Raw genomic sequence first — 27,463 nt, forward strand, 5'->3', positions numbered from 1 at the left:
TTGACTCATCAACATTCAGACTGACTAAACTTTTTAAATTATTGTATGAGCTTGTTCAAATATTCCTTTGTCATCCTAGTTTCATGGAACTTGTTTACAAAGCACCTTACACTGTATACTTTGATATTATGTTCTGTTTCAAAGCGAAGAAGAGGTTTCGTCTTTCCCCGCGTTCACATTGGTCCCCGCGACGCGGGGAAAGTCCCGAGCTGTGGGACTTTCTCCTCAAAAACCATAATGTGAACGCTCGCTGGGACTTGTCCCCTCGTCCCCGCGAAGCAAGCCGGGTACGGGGACAAGATTTGGAGGGGAGAGTGACCTTGGGGCGCAATAGATAGCGTCCAGCTGTGGTTATCAAATGTGCGCATGCGCTATGCCTGGATTCAAGTGGCAGAGCTCGCTCCAAGCCCCAAAATGCCCCCACAGCTCGGGGACAGATGAGATACCAATGTGAACGGTCAGTCGTAAAAAAGATAAGATCTCTTGTGGCTGTCCCCGCGTCGCGGGGACCAATGTGAACGCGGGGTTTGTGTACTGGTGCCTTCGCTTGATATGCTCATTTTAGCCTTCTTGCTCCTGTTTCTTGATTCTTTTGTGACAGATAGCTGATTTGACAGGATGGACCAGCTGACAACCAGACAGAAAGTGGCCCTGGCAGTCGCTCTGCCTGTATCTGTTGTCCTTCTATACCTCCTCCTGAAGAAGAAGAAAGAAGATGGTCAGTACACAGGGTGTTGGAATATATGTGCAATTACCATCTTGGAAAGTTTATTGTGGATTATTGACTAAAGCAAGGAAGGGTTCAAAGTTACCGTTGTAAGTGGGGGGGGGGGGGTGTCATGGGGTAGTTGAAGATAATACATCATTGGTCTGAATCTTTTGTCTTCTTCCTGCTTGAGATTATGATTATGATTATTATGATTGTTGCACTTTCCAAATTTTGTATGTTCCCATATATAATTATACTAGGTGTTTCTATACAAAAAACATTTCCCACTTTTGATCCTTAATAGTTCAAAAACTATATCTTAGACAGGGCTCCACACTAACTTTTATTTTTGGTGGCCCAAAGGCAAACATCCGACCTTTTTTGGTGGCCCGATCAGGTCACCAAATTCTTCATTTCTAAAATTTTGGTGGCAAAACGTGCGTTTTTGGTGGCCCTGGGCCACCGGGCCACAGTTAGTGTCGAGTCCTGTCTTAGGTAACACTGACATTGATATGAGCAATAGCTGAATAGTATACAATTTTGTTGGAGGTACTGTAAAACATGATATATTCGCGGCATGAAATTTTTGCGAATTGGAGCCGACAGCCTTTTTCGTGGCATGAAATTTTCGCGAATTGCCACTGGCGTTCAATGCATGTAGTGTAGACAAAAACTTTCGCGTGCATTTCAATTTCGCGAATTTTGGCGCTCGCGAAATTCGCAAAATTAAAATGCACGCGAAAATTCCTCGTTTTACAGTAATTTAAAAATGATAGCATTAATCAGTTTCATTAAATTCAAGGTTTATTTTGAATTTAGGTTTTAGATTTTGCTGTGTTTTCAACCCTCTGTGCAAAATTTTCATTTTGCACAGGGGTCAATTGGTGTGTATGAGAGTGTGGTTAACACCCTGACAATGGTCCTGAACAATGGACCATTGTCAGGGTTGTCAGGATCAAGATTGGAATGCTCTATTACACTTATACATATTCATGAGAAATTCCACTATCACAGCTAGTCTTTATTCATCCTGAAATGTAGTGTATTTTTTTTTTTATGCCTCCGCAACGAAGTGGCTGGAGGCATTATGTTTTCGGGTCGTCCGTCCATTCGTCCGTCCGTCCGTACGTCCGTCCATCCCGTTTTGTTTTTGTCGATATCTCAAGAACCGTGTGGTGGTTTTACATCAAACTGGGTATGAGGGTATATCCTTGGGGGATAATACTTTGTGTGGATTTTAGGGTCACAGGTTATTTTGTGAAAAAAATTAGAAATTTCATGTTTTTCTCCATATCTCGCAAATGGTTCAAGGTATCTTCATGGAACTTAGTATGCTTGTACCGATGGGCAGTGATTATCTAGGGAAGTTGGGGGTCATGGGTCAAAGGTCGGGGGGGGGGGGTCAAAGGTCAAGGTCAATTCCTCAAAATATCACTACTTTCCTTAAAATGCAATATGCCTGAAGGTTTGTTGTTTTTTTTAAACTTGATGTATGGCATGTATTACCCAATATATATTTTTGGGGACGTTTCTTGCCAAAAGGTCAAAGGTCAAAAGGTAAAAGGTCAAGTGAAAGTGCTAAATTGCACTTTTTCCTCCATATCTCGAAAGTAACTCAAGGTATCATCATGAAACTTACATATTTATGCATGTTCTACCTAACAGTGATTCTCTGTGGAACTGTGAGGTCAAAGGTCAAAGACCGGGTTTAGATAATGCTATTTTCCCATTTGATACTGAAATTATACTTTTTCTCATTACCTTGAAAATTAGTCAATGCATAAACTTATAAAAGGGTCAAAAGTCAAGTAAAAATTATCAGTTCCCCAAATACCTGCACTCTGACATTTGAATAATTCATCCAATTGAACCTAGTTCTAGGAAAGTGAACATTCAGCACATTTGTGGCAAACCTGTCATTTTGATATTTTGCCAATTGTGTGAAACTGTCATCACACATTGTCAAGACATTGTACTATAGACCTATTAGGAGAACCATGCATTATGGCGGAGGCATAATCAGTCGCCATAACGATATATGTGACCCGCTACAACAAAATGATCCTAAAGTCGGGCGAGGTCGATTATTTGAAAATTGCATGAAACAATTCCCTAACCCTTCTGCTTTATATTGATATATAACACGTCTTATAACAATAATCGGCTGCGGAGATATCGATGTTTAAATGAGAGCATGTCAAGCCGTCTGGGAAATCACTGTTTCGAGAAAAGCGCCCTAAAAGTTCTCCTTGCGACGCAATCACAATCAAGAGACACGCAAGTCAGTATTCACCTCCGGACAATAGAAGTTAAGCCCTAGCAACCCCCGAAATGCTCATTCAAACACAGCGTCGGCGGTCTCCTCACCGACCAATCAGTGACCAGGATGTCAGGAGAAGCGGCTGGGCATAGCGCAACCCGCCCGCACGCACCAGTCGACTGGGCAGTGTGCGAGCTTCACGCTTCGGTTAGCGGCGAGCAGCAAACTGACCAATGAGATTACTCTGGTCGTTGTTAGGGGCGGAGCCTATGTGTGGCGCTCAATCCAAATGTGCGAACCAATTTCTGCTTCGTTGAAACGCCAAAAAAACATGGCCCAGAAAAACGCTATTTTTTGGTCTTTCCTTTCATCATATTGCTTCAAAATTTTGACAGATGATAGAAGACATGTCAGACTCTAATAATATGTCAAATTCAGAAAATCGTATGTTTTGACCAATTTTGATGCTCTGACTTCAAACTCGATTTTCACGGCTTCGACCGTGCGCGACTTTAGGACCATTTTGTGGTAGCGGGTCACATATCTAGTTTTTCATGTACAGTGTACTTGCATTTTACCCTTTTCCATTAATTTAGACTAGCAGTGCCCAGGGCAATCGATCATGAATTATTAATAAAGCATTCATGTGCCTTGGAGCAAGAGTCCAGAAGCCTAGTCGGCAGAGCTCTGAAAAGGTGGTATTCGTGGTATTCATGTCTATTGTTCAGGGTCATTGTGAGCACACACTCACATACACATCATTTGTTCTTGTGTAAAGATCAATTTTGTACAAAGGGTTCAAATTTGACCAAAACCTGGAACTTAACTTTAAAATTAATCATGGATTCAACGAAACTGATTCATGCTCTCACATTCAAATCACCTCCAACTAAATTGTACGCTATTCAGCTATTACTCGTATCAATGACAGTGTTATCTGATGTATAGTTTTCAAGTTATAAAGGATCAAAAGTGGGAAATATTTTTTGTAACACCTAGTATAAAGCAAATCCTAGGCAGAGAGAGCTGCAAAGTTGGTGTTTTAGTTTCACAAAAAGTCTTTGAGGACCTCAGACTCCCTGTGAAGCTTGCAAATTTTTGACATGTCGTCTTAAAGCCCATGAGCAATTAATGGCTAAAATTGACCGTAATTCATGTGAACTCATGGTCATTCATTCAAGTGTATGGCACAGTGTGCCTGCTTGATACTGTTTGCTGACTATTGCTAGTCACTTGGGGCGAACCACGAGGGGTCGGCATCATTCGCCCACTTTCTTGTGTGGGTGGGTTGGGGGACCATTTCACCGGGTTGGCACCCTTGTGATGAATGAATGAAGTGGGATCTTTTACGTGTGTGTGTTGTGGCTAACACACTCACGGGACCTCTATTTAATGTCCTATCCGAGGGACAGAGTGTTTTGCCTCTTACTAGAGGGGACGGAATGCTTACACACAACTTTGCTCAGTGAGACTCGGGGACTCGAACCCGGTGCTCTACCGACTAAGCCATGTCCCCGCCCTTGCCTCCAAAGTAGCTGGATTGCAGGCGCATGCCACAACACCCGGCCAAACTCATGGTGAAATACCTCCTTTGCCATAAAGTGGGTCCAAGTTCACAGGTGCATCCAACCTGTCAACAACATAAAGCCGAGACAGCTAAATCTGCTATGAATTTTAAGAGTCCTAGTTTTGCAGATATTTAAACTCTTTCCTATTTAGACCACGAGATGTATCAACAGTCTGATCCTCATTAATATCTTTGTCATCCTCCCCAAATCCAGATGATGTACTTAAACCATCGGGGAATCTTGCCACAGCCCAAAGGCAGACAATTGATATGAGTGTCCCCTGTTCTAAAGTCGGGTCTCTTATTGGAAGAGATGGGTGTAACATCCGCAAGGTAAGAGATGAAGACTATTTCATCGTGTGCATGACAGATTTTCGTTAGGGGGTGTGAAAGTGCACATAGGTTTAACAACATTTTGCCATGTGCACAACGATTTGTGACCATGCATCACAAACCCAACAAAAAGTTGCATGCCCTGATTTTATGGGAGGACTCAAAATACATACATGTAGGTGAAACAGATCTATTTAGTCAATCTTGAGGTTTTCATATTTTCTTAAAGAGCAATTCTTCTTTTGCATTATTCTTATGTTTGGGATCATAAAACGAATGGGGAATTGTGTTTTTGAGCGGTGTTTCTACAACATTTTTTTTTTATGCAGAATAGTATAATTTGGTATGTTTTTATAGAGGTCCCTTTTCATTTCTTAAAAATCCTTGACACAATCTTCACTTTCAACTATAATAACTTTTGAAAGAATGGTGCTGCTACCTTTTAAAGTTGGCATTAGTCATGGGCAGAATGTGTTACACATGTAATAGAGCATGCTCAGTTTCAGCTTGAGTGATAAGTGCTTTATGTTGTTGCTAAGAAGGCATTTTACACGTGTACATCTTTTTTTTTTTTTTTTTTAATTCATTCCTTTGCGTTGCACAGCTAGCATGGCTTGGTAAGATTAAGTGCTTGAATAGACCTTATACTTCTTGGCCTTTTTTTTTTTTCTCAGTACACACTTTTCAAGAGTGTGTGCTCTCTTTCCAGTATTTAGATAGGTTAGGAAAGCCTATTTTAATTGAGTTATACATCATTTTAAAGTTTAAGTCTGCTCTTTCAGAGCCTGCCCTTAATTGAGAATCCTTATCAAGCGACTTTTAGTTGGTTTTGTGATGCAGGGTCACATTAACAGTTATGCCAAATCATTTGTTAATATCTACCCCTTACCCTACAGTATTTCTCATTTTCAGAACCTAGCCAGGAAAAGCTTAGAGTAGAGAAACTCTGGCTTTATTGAAAATAAACAATAGGCAGTGGGTGGTACATCATTAAAATAAAGAAATCAACCAATTTCTTTCAGATTAAGATTCAAGATCCTCAGTAATCTCTTTGAGCTGAATTTGCTGTACTTCAAGATGGAGGATTCAGGTAATCAAATGGGGTTTAACCATATGAGGCTGAGAAATTTGTTTAAGGGAGAAAATAGTAAAAAGTTTGTAAAGTTAATCTGCCTTCTAGATGGTGCAGAGAGAGAGAGAGAGAGAGAAGGAAAAAACAAAACAAAACACATAACTTGTGTATTTTTGAGCTCGTTTGCATCATTGAGTGTGTCAATGTCTGTGTGAATGGGCTGTACATGAAATTCCTTTGTGTATAAGATATTGCTGCACTTCAATAAATATCTTTTACGTAACCATGTGACTAACCATTACCTGGCATACAAAACTGTTCATCTGCACCTGGGTGAGACAATATTTTGTCATGCCTTGCTGATCAGTGATCCAGGTGACATAACTTTGTCTTAACCTTGATGAAAGCATGGACCTACTACACACATGAGCTGCGTTCAGACGGAGGCAGTTTTGGCCGGAGTAACTTCAGAGGAAGGGTCGGTGGAAGCTTGGTCGGAGGAAGGTTGGAGGAAAGGTTGGAGTAGCGCCCGTCTGAACAAGGTCGTGGTAACTTCCTCCAGTTGAGGGAACTTACCACGACCCCTTCCTCCGACCAAGATACTCCTGAGTTTTTTTAGGAGTATCTCGCTACCACGACTAGCTGGTCGGAGTAAATTGCCTGTGCGGACAAGCCCTCGGAGTATCTATGACCTTACAAACCTTATACGACCAAAAACTTCCGGAGTCAAATGCGAGTACACATGCGCGTGCAGTACAATTCTAACCTAGTCGATCGCGACGGAGAAGCTAGCGCTCAGAAATTGTCATCAACAAGAATGGAGAAGATTAATGCCACCATAAAAAAAAACAATGGTATGGTTGGCGTGCATGGCCCTACTACTTCCGGAAGTTACACCGACCCTCCATGGTGATCCCCACAAAGGCCATGATAAATTGGTCAGAGTTTCTTCCCACAACCGTCCTGTGGACACAGGGTCATGGTAAAATAAGCATAGATTTGAATTCTAATTGCTGCGCCATAAAATTTTACTCTGACTAGAAATGTGTCTGAACATGGCTTATGACATTCATCGTATCGTTAATTAATTCATGCACCTTTACCTCTCAAAAGCGCCACAAAGACATTTTTAACATGCTTCACTGCATTGATCCCTATCATCGTCACTGCCAGCAAGCGGGGAGAAGAACAAGACAGAGATTCGAGAAATTTAAAACTATATGCACAGAAGAAAATAACTCACAAAAATCAAGTAAAGTGAACGTGCAGTTGTGGTGTATGTTAGGAAATCATGCCTCAAACAATTTCGCTTGGGAGAAGCAGACAGTTTTTAAAAGAAAGCTAACATTTTGGCAGAATGATTGTCATTTGTGATCTCAATATTTCACTTTTCTCCAGCTCATTCCATAGCGAAAGGACAGTAATGGTAGAGAACAGGTATATCTTGCCATTAGGCAAGGTCTTATGCGTGTGTGAAAATGTGCGAATCAGCAGTTATCCATCTTTTGACACAAAATTTGCCATGTTCTCAGGTTTTGCTGCTCCTCATCGTTTGTATTTATTCAAAGACAATTTCCGTCTGAAAAAGGCACATCAGCGAAACAAAACCGCAATGAGGGAATTGGTTCTTTTGTTAGTGACGATGCAGAATTGCACAATCGCCATTATCCAAGCACCTGAATGTACTCACTAAGATGCACATAATCAGGTGGCGGTGGTAATGATGGGATCAAAGAAAGACCTCCCTTCATAGTCCATACAACACCGTATGTGTAGTAGGTCCATGATGAAAGTGAACAAACCTCTTTTTCTTTTCCCCTTTCTTCTATCCTATCTCTACGCAAGTCATCCCTCCCTTCTATTTTTTATATGTATTGTGTGTAAGGGCTGCAAGCAAATCAAGCTAGGCTTAAGTTGCAGCCCTTCTGTATTATTCATTGTATCGCTGATATATTTTGTGGGAACATTGTGGGAACAAAATCACTTTGTCAACAACTTATATTGATGGTATCAACAATGTGTGTGCACATGTATGTACATGTATTGGCATGAACAGCGATAATGCAGGAACCAATAAATCAACTCAAATTAAATCAAATCTATTCATTTTTTTTTCTATATTGAACAAAAAAGTACCTTTAATTGAAATGTTCGTAAAAATTTACTGTGGTAGAATACATGCTCATTTTTACTCCTCCCATTATACTTGTACGGTCGTGAGAACCAGCCCACTTTACTGTTGTTGCTTAACCCTGGACAGTTTGTGCAATGCTTTGGGGTTTTCTACACCAATTAGCACTCAAAGCACATTTTAAAATGGTTTCAGAAAGGTGTGATGGAAACAGTATAAAGATATCATTTTACTGCAAGACTAAGTCCTAGAGATGGTGGTGCCTCAATTCTGATTTCAGTTCTCAATGCATTTCCTGCCATTTTTCCTCACATACTTGTAGATCCAAGCAGAGAGCGGGGCTCAAGTGAAGTTCATGGATGAGACGAAGCGAGACGATGATGCCGATAGGCAACTCAGAATAAGTGGTAACCGTGACAGCATCCTCCTGGCAGAGAAACTCATCCAGGACTTCCTGGCATCCCAGCCCGAGATTATCTCCAAGATAATCCTGATCCCACAGCAAGCTGTTGGAAGAATCATAGGTAGGCATGGTGACAACATCAGTATTTGAAGATGCAAACTTAGGATTTTTTTTTGTGCTAGCATATTTCTATTCTTGGCTGATCTTGCAATTTTCTGAATTATGTGTGTATTCTCTCGCAAGTCCTGTAAGTGTTGGAACCAATGGCATGAAATCTCGCAACATCCCACAACATCTTGCTGTTCCTTTTGACACACATAATCAGCACAACCTACAGTGTAGCATGTCCTCCTCTGAAGTACTCGATCATGGGCTACAGCTTCATCACATCAAGCTTGCGATGGGCATTTGCAGTACTTGCCCAAAATACTGTGCGATTCTGAGGCACTCAATGTGAAGAGAGGATTACAATTTTGAGAGATTTATCTAAAGGGGAATTCATGAGTATGAATACTCCTTTGATGTCAGAACGAACACAGATACATGTACCAGTGATAAAGGAGTTTCAACATTTTGTTGTTGTTTTTTTGACTTGATGTTTGTGACCCCTGTGTCCTGTATTCTGCTGCACATCAAATAAACTACCAAAGTGATGATTTCACAGTCTTTTGTTCGAGCATGGTTGTACAGCTGCTGTGTTCAAAGATGTTCAAGGTATGTGAGATTGTTAAACCCGTTGAGGATGAGTCCCTACATACTATACTCGGGCAAGTGTCTATGGAAAATGCATGTTGTAACAAAATCAGCCTGTCCTCAACGGGTTAAAACCAGTTTCCATGGCAATGAATGGCTATGATGTCACGCTTCGGTACTCTATAATGCATAGATGTACGAGTGATGTCTCAAGCTGCACTGTGCGCCATATCGTACATATGTGACCCGCTACAACAAATGATCCTAAAGTCGGGTGAATTCGATTATTTGAAAATTGCATGATATAATCCCCTAATCCTTCTGCTTTAAATTGATATATAACACATTTTATAAAAATAATCGGCTGCGGAGATATCGACGTTTAAAAGAGAGCATGTCGAGACATCTGGAAAATCACTGTATCGAGAAAAGCGCCCTAAAAGTCTTCCTTTTGACTCAATCGCGATCAAGGGACACGCAAGTCAGTTTTCACCTCTGGACAATAGAAGGTAAGCCCTAGCAACCCCCGAAGAGTTCATTCAAGCACATCAGCGTCGGCGGTCTCCTCACCAACCAATCAGTAACCAGGATGTGAGAAGCGGCTGATCATAGCGCACCCCGCCCGCACACACCAGTCAACTGGGCAGTGTGCGAGCTTCACGCTTCGGTTAGCAGCAAGCAGCAAACTGACCAATGAGATCACTCTGGTCATTGTTAGGGGTGGAACCTATCTGTGGCGCTCAATCCAAATTTTCGAACCAGTTTCTGCTTCGTTGAAACGCCAAAAAACATGGCTCAGAAAAACGCATTTTTAAAAATCTTTCCTTTGATCATTTTGCTTCAAAATTTTCGACAGATGATAGAAGACATGTTAGACTCCAATAATATATCAAAATCAGAAAATCATAAGTTTTGACCAATTTTAATGCTCAGACTTCAAACTCGATTTTCACAGCTTCTACCGTGCGCGACTTTAGGATCTTTTTGTTGTAGCGGGTCACATATGTATTTCGTTCTCTCTTAGTCTCACACTTTCAGGTACCAGGTACTGTATGTATGTGACCCTGTGTCACAAAACAACCAGACATGAATTTTAAATTAAAGGCAGATTCTGAAAGAACAGACTCTAAGCTCTAAAATGATGTATAACTCAATACAAATGAAATTTTCTAACCTATCTAAATGATGGAAAGAAAGTTCACACTCTGGAAAAGAGTTTTACTGAGAAATGAGGCTTTGAAGCCTGGGGTCTATTCACATGATAAATCTCATTGTGCTGTGCTCTGCAGTGAATGAGACAAACAACGGGATGTAAAACTCTAGCAACCACAATGAAAGGATTATCAGATTACACCAAAAATTTTACATTCATTAAGCACACACTATTCAGGACTGATGCCAACTTTAAATATAGTTTTAGCATCATCCTTTTGAAAGTTATCGCATTTAAAAGTGATGAGTGTGCAAAGGGTTAAAAGGGGCCTCAAAGACTTACCTATTTGTGCATCACACTATCTTAACGAAAAAGTGTTCTAGACAAACTGCAAAAACACAATTTCCCATTCGTTTCTTGATCTCAGACTTTAGAAATATCTATTAGAGGAATTGTTCTTTTAGAAATTATTACAAACTGAAAATGGACCAGGTTGACCCATTTTACCTAATCAGAGTCCTTGGGGTAAATTCATGGCATGGCATGCAACTTTTTGTTGGTTTTGTGATGCATAGTCACATAATGACTGGCACATTGTACAGCTGTACCTGTTGTGTGTGTGTGTGTGTTTGTGTATGAATCAGCCTTTCTCCACAGCTCTCTCTTATAAACCTGTTCCTTTATGGGAAACCATGGCATCAACTGATATACGGCAACCTGGTTTACCAGGTACCCAAATTGTAGACAGGAGTGCCTGCATTAGTGGCCTTAAATCATGTTGATTTGTGTTATGCTGCCCCAAAAAATGGCTTTGATAGAAAGATTAGAGTTTCATTTGTCAATATCTGTTTTCTTTCTGTGTGAAAACTGCATGTATTGCAGTATTATTTGCCTTTTCTCCAATGTACAATTGTAGTGTGCATTTGTTTTGCTGTAAAACTTGTATGAACACGTGCATAGCAGTCAGGGTTGAGCTCAGCAGATTTTTATACCCCCGCCAAACAAAGTTTGAAGGGGGTATATAGGAATCAGCGGACGGTCGGGCGGTCGGTCGGGCGGTCGGTCCGTTGCAAATCTTGCGTCGCGAACTACTTCCTCAGTTTTCAACCGATTCCCATAAAACTTGGCACAGATGTGTGCCTTGGGTTGTAGATGTGCAAGACGTATTTTTTGATAGTACCCAAAAGTACGTTGCCATGGTAACGGCATATTATGGGCAAAAATGGGTACAAATCTTGCGTCGCGAACTCCTCCCACAGTTTTTGATCAATTTTTATGAAATTAGGTACAGATGTTCATCTGAATATGTTAATGTGCAAGACACATATTTCCGCAGTGGCAAAAAGTGCGTTGCCATGGTAACGGCATGTTATTGGTAAAATATAGGGCAAAATGCTTCATGGCAAAAACTGCTTCATCAGTGTTCTTCCAATTCTCATGGAATTCATATTGAATGTTTGTCTTAGGATATAGGTCAGCATGACACATTTCTTGACAGTGACAAAAAGTATGTTGCCATGGTAACAGCTCACATATTATGAGCCAAAATGATGGAAAATTTTGTGTTGCAAACTACTTCCTCAGTTTTTGCCCAATTTCCATGAAACTTGGTACAGATGTGTGCCTTTGGTTGTAGATGTGCAAGACGCATTTTTCGACAGTACCCGAAAGTACGTTGCCATGGTAACGGCATATTAATGGCAGAAGATCAAGGAAAGATCTTGTGGATTTAACTACTTCCTCAGTTTTTTGACCAAAGCTTATGAAATGTTGTTTTGACCAAAGCTTATGAAATGTTGTTTGGCGGGGGTATAACCAGTTGCTGTAGCGACATTTCTAGTGGAATTTGCTGACCCCATTCAGGTGAGGCTTTTGTGTATAACGAGAGTTTGTGAGCCCATTAGCGCACGCTCTATTCATACCTTGCGCCCAATGGATACTTCATGTAGTTGACCATGGAAAGGGAGTAGTGCATGTACTGCTTGACTGCTTTCACACAGGTGGATTATCAACCTGTCTGTTCTGTTTCAACCTGCACAAAGAATCTTGTTTGGAGGCATTGAAGGTGCTCGGACAATTGCAGGAGGAACGGGTTAAGAAACAAGCAAGTCTACAGATGAATCTTCATATTGATATGCGTGTCATATTGCATTGCCAGTTTGTCCAGGGCCCTGTTTCATAAAGCTGTTCGTAAAGTTACGAACAACTTACGAGCGACTGGTGATCAGTTCTGATGTGCTTTACTTATCAGAATTTCCATAACTCAGCACAAGAACTGATCACCAGTCGCTCGTAAGTCGTTTGTAACTTTATGAACAGCTGTATGAACCCCCCCCCCCCCCAGGTGTTCAACAGAATGTCCACAAAGTTTGAGTAGAGCCAATTGATCAATCTCTGTCACTTTTTGTTGAAGGCCGTCAAGGTGCCAACATCAGGAAGATCCAGAACAGCAGCGGGGCGCGGGTGAAGATCGACAGGATGACAGAGGACACCACCCAGCCGGAGGTCACACGGTCATGCTACATCAGGGGCTCCAAGCAGCAGGTGGACAGTGCAGAGGTCAGTCCTGTGCATAGTAGTCCCCATCAAAAGGAAAAAAAAAATGTTTAGAAGTGGGTGTGAGGAAGAGAGAGGAAGGATTGGGTGGGGATGTCTCAACGAGAAAGGAAAATATTTGCTATTAATGATGATCACTAATCATGGAAATGCACTGGCAGTTACAGGTGTATATGTGACCCTGCACCTCAAAACAAACAAAAAGTTGCCAGACATGAATTTTTAGTTAAGACCATATTCTCAAAGAGCAGACTTTAAGCTTTAAAATGATGTATAACTCAAATCAAATGGACTCTCCTAACCTATCTAAATATTGGAAAGAAAGCACAAACTCAGGAAAAGTGGGAACTGAGAAAAGAGGCTCTTAAGTACAGTGTCTATTCAAGCGCTTAATCTTTACCAAACCGTGCTGTCTGTGCAATGAATGGGACAAAAAACAGGAAGCAAACCACCAGAGTAACAACAATGGAGGGATTATCAGATCAAATTGAAATTAAGCATGCCTCATTAACACATTCTGTCCATAATTGGTGCTAACTTTCAAAGCAGTAGCATTATCCTTTCAAAAGTTATTAGAGTTGAAAGTGAAGAGTGTGGACAAGGTTTTTCAGAAATGAAAAAAGGATTCTAAAGACACACCTAATCACACTATTCTACCAAAAATGTTCGAGATAAACTGCTAAAAAACACACTTTGCTGCCCGTTTTATGATACCAAATTTTAGCATGATATAAAAGAAGCCCCGCTCTTTCAGAAAATATGAAAAAGTCAAATTCGGCTAGGTTGACCCATTTCACTTATTTTCAGTCCTCACGCAAAATCAGTGTGTGCGACTTTATGTTCGTTTTGAGGTGCACGGTCACATATGATGATTAACCAATGACGTAAATTTGTACCACTTCATATAAGGAAGGTATTTAGAAGATGTGACCCACTACAACAAAAGGATCCGAAAGTCGAGGGAGGTCGATTTTCTGAAAATGACATGACATTATTCCCATACTGTTCTGCTTTAATTTCATATGTAACACGACTTATAAAAGTGCGGAGATATTGATGATTTTATCAGAACATGTTGAATGGTCTGTGAAATCAGCATTTCGAGAAAACTGCCTTCAGAGTTTTCTTTCTAACGCAATCGTGATCAAGGGGAAGTAAGACAGTTTTCACCTCTTCACAATAGAAGGTCTGCTCATAGCAACCTCCGCGATGTTCATTAAGCTTAGCGTCAGCGGTCTACGCATGACCAATCCGTAACCAGGATGCTGCACACTGACCAATAAGATCACTCCATTATTGCTAGGGGCGGAGTCTATCTGTGGCGCTAAATCCAAGTCTTCGGACATGTTTGTGTTCCATTAAAAGTCAGAAAATCATGGCCCAGAAAAACACTAATTTATTGCCTTTCCTTTGATCACTTACTTTGAAATTTCGGCAGATGATAGACTGAACATTAGACTACAACATTTTGCCAACAACAGAAATTCGATGATTTTGACCGATTTTGATGATCTGACTTCAAACTCGACTTTCTCGGCTCAGCCGTCAGCGACTTTAGGATCCTTTTGTTGTGCCGGGTCACTTATTGAAACTCTTTCTCCCACCTTGCAAGTTGTCACAAGATAAACTAGAGAAGCACTCTGAGAGTGCAAACCTCTGCCAAGCATGCAGCTCATTTCCACCACTGATCTTGTCTTCCATAGAGTTTCCACCCATACGTACTTATAGCATTGTGTGCTGAATGTCGCCCGATTTCCCAATATAGAAGCCTTTGTTACGTCATAAACCCTCAGCTGCATGGCGCGCCTCGCCCTAGCAGAAACTAGAGCATGCACTAGTGCGCGCATGCAAACCTCGAATATGCGCAGCCTGAACTCCAAAGTTCATTGACCCTACCTACCAAAATATCAAAAATCCTTCATAAATTCCCCCCAAATTTTTGGATCACTACCAAACTTTAATCATCTGTTACTTCTGTCATTTTAAACCTTTCCTTCAAGTTTCATCCAAATCCGTTATCTACTTATCTATAAACAAACCAGCGGTTATGAAAACATAACCTCCTCCCTTGGCGGAGGTAATGAGTGCATTAGGCGAGTCAAGCAATTACTGTAGTTATCATATGGTGCCATATCATATTTATTGTCAAAGTAGCAACAAAAATGTGATATGCTTTTAATTTTGCTGTGTCTCTTTTACAGGTAGATCAATACTAAGGCAATAAAGTTGCACTTACACATTTCAGTGCTGTCTTTAGTGCGAGTACATGAATAGTATGTGTAAAGTACATAATGCCCCTTTGCTCTGTTGTGCAGTACATGATCAGAGAGGAAATAGCCGAGGTGGAGGATTATAACCAGAGGTTGGCTGAAGCGGCCGCCAAGAGGAAACAGAGACCCACAGGAAAGCCTTCCAAGCAGAGTGTGGCCGTTCAGCGCCCTGAGGAAGCTGCGCCTGAAACAGCTGCCCTACTTACAGCAGAACCATTGGAAGAAGCAGGTATAAAGCAAGCGAGTCTGGCATCGCATCCAAGGTGGTGACCACAAAACAAGAGCCTGGAAAAAGTTTCAGATATTTCTGCATCTGTGGCATTCAGAGATGTTCTTGAGGATATTATGAAGTCCCTCAAAGGACAGGGAAATTGGGCTATGATGTTTATGATATAAACATATACTGTACATATAATTGACTGTTGTATTTAATGTAGCACACTGTAAATATGGAGTAGACTATGTGTATGTCATATGCCAGTGAAAACTGAGGGATTTGTTACCTGTCAATCAAACAAATGAGAGATTTGCCTTTTAACAGTTTCAACTGCACCTAAGATCACTCGCCAGTTCAGTTGTGCCATAATGCTGTCATTTGAACAGTGAAACAATGACAGCTAATCATGGCAGAAATGTGTCAAGCAGGGCTGTTAAGTCTCCCTGGTGTTGTGAGAGAGTCCCTGAAAAATCAATCTGTTCTTGCCCTTACAAGAAAGTGTAGCAGTTTTCCAGAAAAGAAAAAAGAAAATAATTTGCACCTTTCTCTTTGGAGCCATGTAAAACACAAGTATCTCCCTGATTACCCTCTATTAAAAGCTGCCCAAGTTGGATATATGAACATTGGCAGCCCTCGAAAGGTGATACTTGAGCATTTCCCAATCTTTTCGTGGATTGTAAGTGCACCTCCTGTGTACACCTCATGTATCCAGTGGCAGAGACTCTCTGGAATCGGGAGGAGACGTCTGTGGTGGAGCCTCCTAAGGGCAAAGACTTCTTCACGGTCTACATGTCCGCGGTGGAGCACCCGGGCCACTTCTGGCTGCAGATGGTGAACAGCAAGGCACAGCAGCTGGACCTTCTCCAAGACAACATGACTGAGTTCTACAACAAGCCTGAAACACGAGAGGTAAGGACAGTTTGACCTTTACCAAATGAAACTGTGCAGCTCAAACCCACAAAAAAGTTTTTATAGGCCAAAGAGTCTTTGTAGGCCAAAATGAATTTCCACTTTTCTACATAGTTTAAAAGAGTACTAGGCTGATGGCATGTAACCTGTTAGAATGGACCATCCTAACCCATTCAAAAAGTGATTGAAATATGTGACCCGCGACAACGGTTTCAGGCAAAAGTCGCAAGAGCAAATTCCCTTCTAGGCGGGGTACAAAGACTTTGACCATTATTTTTGTCGATTTAGGTTTTTTGCAGAAATCGAATCTTTGATATGTTTTCTACATCTACACTAAATTTCATAGCATAAGACTAAGTTTTTCCTATCGAAAATGGAATTTTAAGCACCCTATGTTAGATCGCACTCGTCAGTTTCGAGCTTTTTTCGAACGCCGCGCCAATATCCCAAGCGTTGCTACGGCGCAGGGTCTCGCATGCGATTGGCTGGTGCGTCGCATACATTTACATAATTCGGCTTTCGCAGACACCAGTTGCAGCGTTTAGGGAATGCTTTGTCCACGCGTGCACGATTACATGCTCCATTGTTCTTGCTATAGTGGTTTATATACGCTCGCTCTGTAGTGCGTGTGCTCTTCGTTTGGCGTTCTATCCAAACTATTCTACCGCAATGTTCGACAACGGAAGTGAAACAAAAATCATGTAGCATGACATAACCGTGTGAAAAGAAAACTAGATATTCTCAAATTTGTCTACTTGTACATGTAGTAAAAATTATGACAGCAGACTGACTCAATGGAAGGTAGATGAGAGGAAAGGAGCGGTCACATGCGACTAATTATATTCAAATACTACACGTCAAGATCGCACCAAACTAACGAGTCGTGTTTGTTTGTTTCTTTGTTTTAACTTGATTAGCACCACCGAACAAAGCAACATATGCCTGTCTTGTAAAAGCAAAACAAACAGGAAGCGTGACCCTTGCCAGCACTGGCAATTTTCTGCCTTCAAAAGGGTCGCCAATGATATAGACAAATCAACAACAATGAAAACGCGATTTGTAAATGTGTGGATTCGCCACCGCTCCTGTTACATGCACACGGTCATGGCGTGTGGATGCCATTGCGTAATGCGTGCACCAAATACACATGTACATGTACACCATACAGCTGAACGTGCAATTATCGTATTCGCCATCTTGAAAGACGTACTGGTAAACAAACCAGAGCGAAACGCATTGTTTTTTCGGCTCCATACGCTGAGCACCGAGGAAGGTGCCCGGGAAATTTGACTCTCTCAGTGAGCCAATTAGAAGGCGATGTGGTTGCTAGAGGCGGAGCTTAACATCGATTGGCACCATCGTACGGATGGGTGATTCTCCCTGCGCATCGCCGCTCCGAAATTGTCTTTGAGAAAGAGGTGAATCTTCAAAGCCTGTTTTCTCGCAATTTTGTCAGGCTAACACCTTAAAAAGTGCATTTTATTTCTCTTTCTATGCCCACTAATGGTGCCGGAGAATACAAGTGTTTTATATCAATGCAAAGCTTAGAAAATGGGCAATGTGATTCAGTGAAAAAACGAATTTTCAAAATTTCCGACTTTTGCCTGAAACCGTTGTCGCCGGTCACATATTTACTCTTTATGTGCCATGGTTGAAACCTCCAGTGTGCCACATTATTCTGAGACACTAACGTTGTCATGCTTTGGGAAAACACTCTTTCTTTTTTTTTTTTCAAATCTAAATATAGTACGTTACTTTAATCTATAGATTTCTGAAGCTGGACACATAGTGAGCAAAGTTGTAGACAAAATGCCAAGCTTTGCTTTGATGTAAATTGTATGACAAATCTATGATTGTTTTTCTTTCAAATGACTAGTAGCTATTACTGTAAAGGCATGACTTTTGCACACAAAACAGTGACAGAAATTTAGAATTCACACTCAAATCCAGTAGGGAACACAGCTTGATAGTCAATCACAGCATAAAATGCGAGAAACGCTTTTTTTGTACTGCGCCATTTTACGATTTATCGATTGGTTTGGGCGGGTTGTGCGTTTGAGCAGAATATGCAAAGTTGGCAAACCGTCGCCCAAGTTGGACGAGCGAACGTGGCACATAAAGAGTTAAGAGAGTTCAGAGTTGCAGTTTCGTAGAAAAGGGAGAAAAGAGGATTTAACCCTAACCAGGCCGGGATTTTTAGCATGTCCTGGGGCCGGGGGAGGGTTGATCCACCCCCCACTGATCATATGATCAAAAAAATCATATTTTATATTTTAATGCATGAAATCATGAATTTTGCTCTAATTCAGAAAATAGAGCTAATGGCATCCTAATTTATGCTGACATTATTCCTTGTAGCATTCGTAACAATGTACGTGAAAAAACAAACATCTGGTATCAAAGTTAATTTCTTATGTATTCTATTGTTTTATGAATATTATGTATTTCTTTGTTTTTCGACCTTTTGTTTTTTTTCCGGTTTTTTCCACAAAATTTTTTTACAGAACTTATTTTAAGCATAATTATGCTAGAGAAAAGGCAGAGAAAAGATTTCTCTCCTAGGTAAAGACAGATTTTTACAAAATTGAGTCTGTCAACCCAGAGGACATATTTTGGTCCATTTTGATACAGAGAATCCTAATCTATGACATTTCTCTTTTTCTTTGGGGGGGGGGGGGTTGGGGGTGGAGGGGTTGAGCTGGGTGATCACAAATCATCAAATGCTGTCGACGGACACATGTATGGATGCTGCTTAAGCTTAACAAATCCCTTTGCCCGGCAGCACATATTAAAGTTGGAGCTACAGATCGATCCGCAGAGCAGGTATCCTGCATTTGAATCCTGCCTGGATCATCTTCAGATGTGGTGTTTCACCTGGTGTGTCTCTGTAGATCCAGGTGTAGACATGATCAACCCTTGTAAATATGTGCTCATTGTACACATAATGGCTAAGCGTTTGTGAAGATCTACTGGCCGTATTCACACCTGCATACAACTTTTGATTTTTTGTTTTTGTTTCATCCATCCATTTTGCAGTTATAATATTATGAAATTTGAGTTGTCCCAAGTGAACGTGCACAATATGCCATTGCTTCAAGTTTCTGTCATGTACATCACTTATGTGTGCCAGTAACTGTCAATAATTTCCAAGGATTGCTTGCAGAGGAATAATCCCCCCCCCCCAAAAAAAAACAAAACAAACCAAACTATATGTATTCATATGTATAGTATATGTTCACTTTTGTAGGGCTTCCCTCTAATGGTGGTTGAACATGTGGACTTGCTTAAATGGCATTTTTTTTTTTTCAAGCAGCAGACTTTCTTTATTAACTGAGAAGAAACAAAATTTTGTAATGTAACTTTCTAACCGGTAAATCCTCCTAATGACATCAGAGATATCTAGAAAGGAAGCTGTAAAGTTCTCCTAACGTAGGTCTGGAGTCTGTGATGAGTGGTTCAACTCTTTATGTGCCACGTTCCCACGGCCAACTCAGTTGACGGCATGCCAACTTCGCATGTTCTGCTCAAACGTATAAACCCGCCCAAAGCTACGTTGGTGTCTCAGGATATTGTGGCACACGGGGTTTCCACCATGGCACATAAAGAGTTAGTAATTAGTGATGTGCGTAGGACATAGCCCAAGGTTTTGTTTCAAATTAACCCATTGAGGATGGATTGATTTGGCTACAACATGCATTTCCCATAGACACTTGCCTGATTATACTCTGGACTTGTCTTCAACGGGTTAAATTCTATGATTTAAGAACCCCTTGCTGATCACCAACATCTTTTTCTTAGAATTATGTTGCTTTTCTATTGTGATTGCTGAAAATGATAAGGTAGCGTAGTTCTGAGATGGTTTTCTTTAAGTTCCATAATCTTCAATTCTATTTGCATGGGAACCGAGATTACTCTGTAAATGTGTGTAAATGTGTAAATGTGACGGGAAGGTGTACTTTTTTTCAACTCAGAAGAAACTCTAAATTATGTGGAATGGGGTTGTGTGCCGGGAGTTTAGTTGAAGAGAGGTACCCTTTTTCTTCTTCTTTTTTTTTTGGATATGATGTAGATACATTTTTTTCTTTTGTTGACTTGTGACTTGAAGAATGCATGATTGTCATAGTAGCTCAGAACATACCGGTTATTTTCTTTCACTCTCCTATGGGAATGTAGAAGATTGCTTAATCTGACATGCTATAACAAAATGATCCGAAAGTCGGGGGAGGTAGATTTTCTGAAAATGATATGGTATTATTCTCTTACTCTTCCACATTACAGTCTGTAATTTGGTATATAGCAGGACTCATAGAAGTACTAGGGTGCAGAGATATTGATGATTTTATTAGAGCATGCCGAGTGGTTTAGGAAATCAGCATTTCGAGAAAACAGCCTTACAAGTTTTCCTACTGATGCTATCATGACCATGGGGAGGCAAGACAGTTTTCACCTCTTGACAAGAGAAGGTATGCTCCTAGCAACCTCGGCGATGGTCATTCAAGCTTAGCGCCAGCGGTCTACACATGACCAATCAGTATCTAGGATGCCACACACTGACCAATCAGTTCCTCATTGCTAGGGGCGAAATTTTTGTGCAGCCCTAAATCCAAATCTTCGGACACGTTTCTGTTCCATGGAAAGTCGGAAAATCATGGCCCAGAAAAACGCTAATTTCTTCACTTTCCTTCGATCATTTGGCTTTGAACTTTCAGCAGATGATAGACGAAACATTAGACTATAACATTATGCAAAAAAAAAAAAAAAAAAAAAATCCAGTGGTTTTGACCAAGTTTGATTCTAGAATCCGACTTCAAACTTGATTTTCTTGGCTCAGCCCTTAGCGACTTTCGGATCCTTTTGTTGTGGGGAGTCACATATCCTCTTCTGAACATGGGCTCCACTGCTATCTGCCGATGGAATAAGCAAGAAGTAGAGAATGGGGTGTGGCTACAAAAGGATCCATCTGTAGGATGTGAAGATCTTAGGTCTAAGACAATCTTTCGATTGTTATATTGTTTAGTAGAATCAAAAGACTGCTTTGGTAGTGTATTGGAATTCATGGATGTTTCTTTTCCTACAGTGCAGTAACAAGGTATTTCATTTGTACCTACTCCCTCCAATTAAGCTTCATATAGGAATTCACTATTAAAGCTTTCATTATTTGTCACTATGTAAGGCAAGCCTTCAAGCTTTGTGGTTGTTATAGTAATATTTTGTGAACAGAGCATGCCTAAAATGTCCATACAGAAGCTGGTGATTACACATTGTTTAAGTCTCACAAGTCAAATTTCTGCCTAGTACACTCTGTAACAATGTATGTCAAAGTGTGTGTTTTCTGACCATAATATGCAAATGTGTGTTGATTATGTCATGCAGGTCAAACAAAACTCATTCTCCACTCTCAATTGATTCAAGGAATGCACTATTGACTTTATAATGCTATATTCTTTTACAGAGGAAAGAAATGGCAACGCAAATGTTACTGTAAAACGAGGAATGTTTACGTGCATTTTAATTCCGCAGATTTCGCGAGAGTCAAGAATCACAAAATTAAAATGCACACGAAAGTTCTCGTTTACACTGTATGCATTGAATGCCAGTGGCAATTTGTGAAAATTTCATGACGTGAAAAAGGCCATCAGCTCCAATTAGCAAAAATGTCATGCTGCGAATCATGTTTTACAGTAATATTATTATCAGAGAGGAGGAAATTATCACCCACTTTATTTGCTGAGCTAGTACAAATGTGTATCTTGTCTCCATCTCCACACAGTCATTTGCCGTGAGTGCTGTGAGGGCGGGCGACATTATTGCGTCCCCTTTTGCCCACGATCAGTCCTGGTACCGGGCTAGGGTCCTAGGCCTGCTGGAGAACGACATGGTTGATGTGTACTATGTTGACTTCGGTGACTGCGCTGCTGTGGCCAGATCTGATGTGTGCTTGCTGAGGTAATACATTGTAACATAACCCACAATTCTGTTTGAATGTACAGTAGTGCCAGCGCCCACACCATACCAAATGCAGGCCAACCATGCTTCTTTCTCATTTTCTCTCTCTCTTCCTTTCATGATTATTTATCAACTATTTTTATGCCTGCGCCGAAAGTGATTTGAGATCATCAGCACACGCTCTATTCATACCTCGCACCCGATCGATTATTTCCATTGTTCACTGTTACGGAGGTTAACTTGGCCTAGCGAACCATCATAACCACCAAAATACCCAGACTCTCAAACAAGGTGTTTGGTCGATCTTGGTCATCTTGTCGAACTCTTTCTTTACATATTCCTCCACGGAACAATCAAGTGCCCAGAAATGATAGTACAATGCACATGTATCCATAACATCACTCGCACTTGTAGTTGACCGTGCCCGTGGAAAGGGGGATACAATGTACCACTTGACTGCCTTCACACAGGTGGATTACCAACCTTTCTGCCTCTCTGTCGGCGGGCAAAAAGAATCTCGTTTGAGGGCATTAAAGCCACTCAGAGAATTGCGGAAGGAACGAGTTTTGATAAAATTACACTGTCTTTTAACTGACAAACTTTATGTATGACAGTCCAACTGTGGTTTGTTTGTTTGTTCTTGTTTAGTCTAAATACATGTATTTGAAGGTATTTTCAAATCTACAGTAAATGATCAAAAGTGTCTATAGGTGTTTGTGTCTTGGGAAGATTAATCCTGTATTAAGTGATTGAAATGCTGCCCTCTCTTCTCAACCCTGCAAAACATGAAACCATATGAAAAGATGAAGAGTTAATCATGAAGCTGTAGTTTCAGTACTGGGTCAAGTTCGAGTTGTGCCAAAATCTCTAAAGAGCTCTTTAAAAAAGAATCCTCCGGCGCATGCGATGGCTCTTGATTTCTTTTGGTGTGTCTGATGACCACCTGAAGCAGTACAACTCACCAATTTATAACAATTAGGCATAGACACTTTGTTTGGTCAGAGTGCTGTATTCTAAAGTGAAGACCTTCATGTTGTATCATACGTAATCCTGAAGCAATTTATCGTAACAGCTGTCAGTGACAACGTGACCTTTCGGGTCCCAGTTTTACGTAAAAGGAAAATCTAAGAGTAGACTGCACAAAGAAAAGTCATGCATTGCCTTCAGGTACATGATTGGTCCCCTGCAAAGTCTGGATTCATTAGAATGTTTTAGAAAATTGGTTTAAATGAAATATGGAATGAAGAAATAGATATAGACACTGTCCAGATTTTATAGCTCCATGCTCTTGAAATCTTGCCTCCACCTCTGAAACTTTGTCCCTCACTCACTCTCACCCCTGTATTTTTAAATCCTTGTTTTTATTTTACCTTTTTTATTTCTTTGTTTTTGTAGAGGGGATTTCTTGAGTCTCCCATTTCAAGCAGTGGAGTTCTCTCTAGCTGGTGTGCAGCCCATAGGTAAGATTTTGACAAGGATGGCAGTTCTTAGACTACTATTAACTAGACCTGTCTTGTAACAGAACAACTGGGGCTTGGCCCTGTGGTTATTTGCAGAAACATTCACTGTAAAGCTGTTATTTACACAAAGATTTAATTTGCACGAATTTCGCGAATCGCTGTTGGACCGCAAATTTATCAACATGCGAAAGTATTGCCACCTGATCTTGATGGCATAATTTGGCGGAGCGAAAAGACAGGCAGTGGTGCCTTGGTGTCAAATCGCCAAGCAGCACAAAGCTTGCAAAAATGTCTGTGTCCTCCTCATTCAAGAAAATATCTGTTTGCGAAAATAACGGCTTCTACAGTATTGAGGGTAACATGAATCAAATGTCCATGAGATGAATGTATGGCTACACTTGATGCTATGGGTGGGAGTTACAGTGATGATTATCATAATTTTATGTCAGTGCCGTGGTGGTGGTGGCAGCAGAGGTGGAAGAGGAGGAGGAGGAGGAGAAAGGAAGGAAGGAGGGGGAGGATGAGGATGAGGAGGAGAGGGGAGGGGGTGATGATTTTGAATGCAAGATTTATGGGTATAATGTAACTTCAGCCAACTATCTTGCAAGCAAAACTATGTTGTGTGACTGATTGGTGAAGAAAATACTCCAGTGTGTATGCCATTTGGTGAACAAAGCACAGTAATGGCTAACTGTAGACTCTCCCCATGTCCAATTCATTGTCTGTGCTTGCAGGTGACCAGTGGGCCGAGGATGCAATCACACACTTTGAAGCGCTGACCTCTGTCGCCCAGTGGAAACCACTGATGGCCAAGATCATCGATTACCAAAGCTCAGATGGAGAGACAATACCATGTGTGGATCTCTTTGACTGCACAGGAGATAATGTGAGTGGTGTGGGATGATGACTCTCCGAGATGTTAGACCAAGAAACAAGAGGATGACATGATGAATTCTGTGTACTGTAGCCAGAATGCCAAATTCAGGAATTTACAGGCATTTCCTCGAGGGCACTACTAAATTTGCTCTGCGGCCCTATACACTGGTAACAAGGCACTTGTGCCTATGGTGTTGATGTTGATATCCCATGTTGAGTCTGCCAGACGGATGAAGAGCATAGCACAAAGTACTCAGCCCTAGGAGACCCCATTGCAGAGGCAGGGTTGGCAATTTGTCTGACTGTTACTTGTCTTCAGAATGAGGCTTCAGTCAGCCAGGACGTTGCACATGAACTGTATGATTATGACCTTCTCTCACTGATTACAGTGATGATAATTATGATTATAGTGATGTGAGAGTTTTTAATACTGATGATTATGAAGTTTAAGTATTAACCTGTTGAGGACGAGTTCTGACAATACTCAGGCAAGCGTCTATGGGGAAATGCGTGTTGTAGCAAAATCAAACCGTCCTCAACGGGTAAAATGCCAGTAAGGATGTGATGCTAGTCATGGCATAACAATATGTACTCACCAAGATCTTTCCTTGATCTTGATCTCTCTCACAGGATATCAACATTGCCAAGCAGCTGAAATACAGGGGCTTTGCCAAGTGGAGCACACCCCGAGGGCACCAGGACTCACAGGAGGCTAATTCTGCAAACGTCACTGTGTCCCCGCATGAGGGGACCCAAGCTAGTGGTGACTCCAATGCTTCAGCCGCGGTGCACAGGTTATGATGACTGGCCCAATCAATATGTGAGCTGCAAGACTTTTGCATGAACCAAAGCTTTAGCAGGTCTGTCGATTGTGCCTCCATGCGTGTGTTGGAGGATGTACGTCATGTGCAATGTGGTGTTCCATTCATCTCAACTGAAGAGACTACATTTTGTTTAGTGTGGTCTGTATGTTGAACTCTCAGAACAAATGTGCTACCACCTCTTCGTAGTGTTGTATGATAAAGCAGTTATGATCTACCTTCAGTATGAACAAAGCTAGAAGCTTGGAATCCAGATGCGACTTGAATGACATGAAAGGATACACATCTAAAAGGGGCATAATATAAAGTCAAGATTTTTGTGGATCCTTCAAAGTTATCTTTCATCATTATGGCGCACAAGAAAGACACAGGCATACCTTCTTGATGTGCGTTCTTGTGCACAATTAGTATGAAGCAGTTATTAACAATGCAGTACTATGTAACTTAGCCCGACATATTCATGTGTGTGGTCGTACATCCTGTGATGGCTGTGGAGGGTAACTGACTCTGTGTTTAGTTGTAATTGTAAGTAGAAGTGGAGCTATCTTAGATACGTATAATATAGTAAACACAGCACCCTTTGTTGTCTCTCAATACATGACATAATTACACTATAATCGAGTGGGAACTAAGGTATGAGATACAGTGTAGCAGTATGTAGTGGTGATGCTGACGTTACACAGAGCAGTATCCCTACATGTAAGTTTTGAATTTGTTGGACAATTTGTGTTAAAGTGGGATGTTGTCATGCATGACAATAGGACAGCTTCACCTCTTCGCCTCAAAGTTGGAGTGAATCTGTGATGATTGCAGAAACTTATACCGACAACATCTTTTGCAATAATAATGATACAAAAAAAAAAAAAATCAACACATTTCATACATACACACAAACACACACACACACACAAACAATAAATAAGTTTGAAGCCTTTGTGTTGCTCCTGGTAATCAACATGCCTCACAGTGTATTTATCCTTTTCTGTATTTAATCTCCTCCATTTGCCAAACTTGACACTTGCTGGCATGCTTATCTGTATTGCAACAGTTGATGCAGATGCCCTAAAAAATGGACCAATCAATGTCGGTTGGCTCTGGTGTCCTGTTGATCCCTCTTGTGTCAAGAGACTATCAAGTAGGTGCATTGCAGTGTTTCATGTTTTGGGGTTTGTCTTTCGATACAACAAAATTTGAAGGTGAATAATTTGAATACTGGTAGTTGTAACTATCGTATCATGTGAAGTTATGGCTATTTCAAATAACACTTAGTAGAGTAAAGATTGTGTTTGACACCTTTTGTGGGAGAAGTGAGTACATACATGTTATTCTTCTACTATAGGCCACACGATATCGGTCATCCCAGATTGAATGGCATCATTCTCACTCTGGTCTCTGTTCATTTGTCCTGAGACCCCGTTTACACTGGGCAAAAGGCCGACCCTCATTTTGATGTAAACACACACAAATCAAAATGCAGTACCAAAGGCAAGGCCAGCCTGAGACCTGCCTTTTGCTGATGTACGCGTAAATGCAAGCAGACCCAAATGCATGGCCAAAACCACTCGGCTGTACTGTAGGTATTGCTGTAAAAAAACAAAACAAAAAGAAACTGTTTGCATGTTTGAAGAGCACCACTATAATGAAAAAAGCGAACATGGGAAAGGAAACTTCACTTGCCAGGCATGGCTCAACAAGGAAGTGTAAATGCCCAAAAATGCAGCACAGAGTACCGCAACGGAGGCTGGCCCACCACTGTAAACGAAGTCTTGCTCTCCAGATTCTTACAACACAATTCATGGATGTGGAGACTGGGCATTTTCCTCTATTGTTCCTCCCCTATGGAACCCCCATCCAACATTTCTCAGTGAAATTGACAATCTGGAGCTTCATATGAGATTCACATTTTTCACCAGATGTTCAATTACTAAACTCTCTTGAGGAGTCTGCGCTGTTGAATGCTTTTGTTATATATGACAGCATATAGATAGATATATGGCAGCGTACTAATGCTGTGAGTCATTATTATCATCCTGTCAGCCACAGTCATGATGCCTCCAGTGTGTTTGTCACTGTGCTTTTTAATCAGG

The 27,463-nt window shown here is 41.0% G+C and overlaps 1 protein-coding gene across 1 annotated transcript; it reads left to right on the forward strand.

Annotated features, from left to right (window-relative positions):
• Window positions 1-610: 610 nt before the first annotated feature.
• On the forward strand, window positions 611-25,970 carry LOC140237745 (tudor and KH domain-containing protein-like). The gene is made up of 10 exons (XM_072317673.1): window positions 611-718; window positions 4,751-4,869; window positions 8,395-8,596; window positions 12,735-12,880; window positions 15,193-15,376; window positions 16,083-16,273; window positions 22,044-22,219; window positions 23,615-23,679; window positions 24,414-24,565; window positions 25,186-25,970. Exons 1-10 carry the CDS (start codon window positions 619-621, stop codon window positions 25,354-25,356), a joined length of 1,506 nt encoding a protein of 501 aa, XP_072173774.1. The 5' UTR covers window positions 611-618; the 3' UTR covers window positions 25,357-25,970.
• Window positions 25,971-27,463: the final 1,493 nt, after the last annotated feature.

The sequence above is a fragment of the Diadema setosum genome, chromosome 14, assembly GCF_964275005.1.
Source record: "Diadema setosum chromosome 14, eeDiaSeto1, whole genome shotgun sequence".
Lineage (NCBI taxonomy): Eukaryota > Metazoa > Echinodermata > Echinoidea > Diadematoida > Diadematidae > Diadema > Diadema setosum.

What these genes read in the sequence shown, in the direction of transcription:
- LOC140237745 (XM_072317673.1), top strand. Translation starts at nt 619, where the DNA reads ATGGACCAGCTGACAACCAGACAGAAAGTGGCCCTGGCAGTCGCTCTG. An exon ending in AGAACCATTGGAAGAAGCAG is followed by an intron (nt 15,377 to 16,082) that starts GTATAAAGCAAG and finishes ATCCAGTGGCAG; the next exon opens with AGACTCTCTGGAATCGGGAG. An exon ending in TCTGATGTGTGCTTGCTGAG is followed by an intron (nt 22,220 to 23,614) that starts GTAATACATTGT and finishes TTGTTTTTGTAG; the next exon opens with AGGGGATTTCTTGAGTCTCC.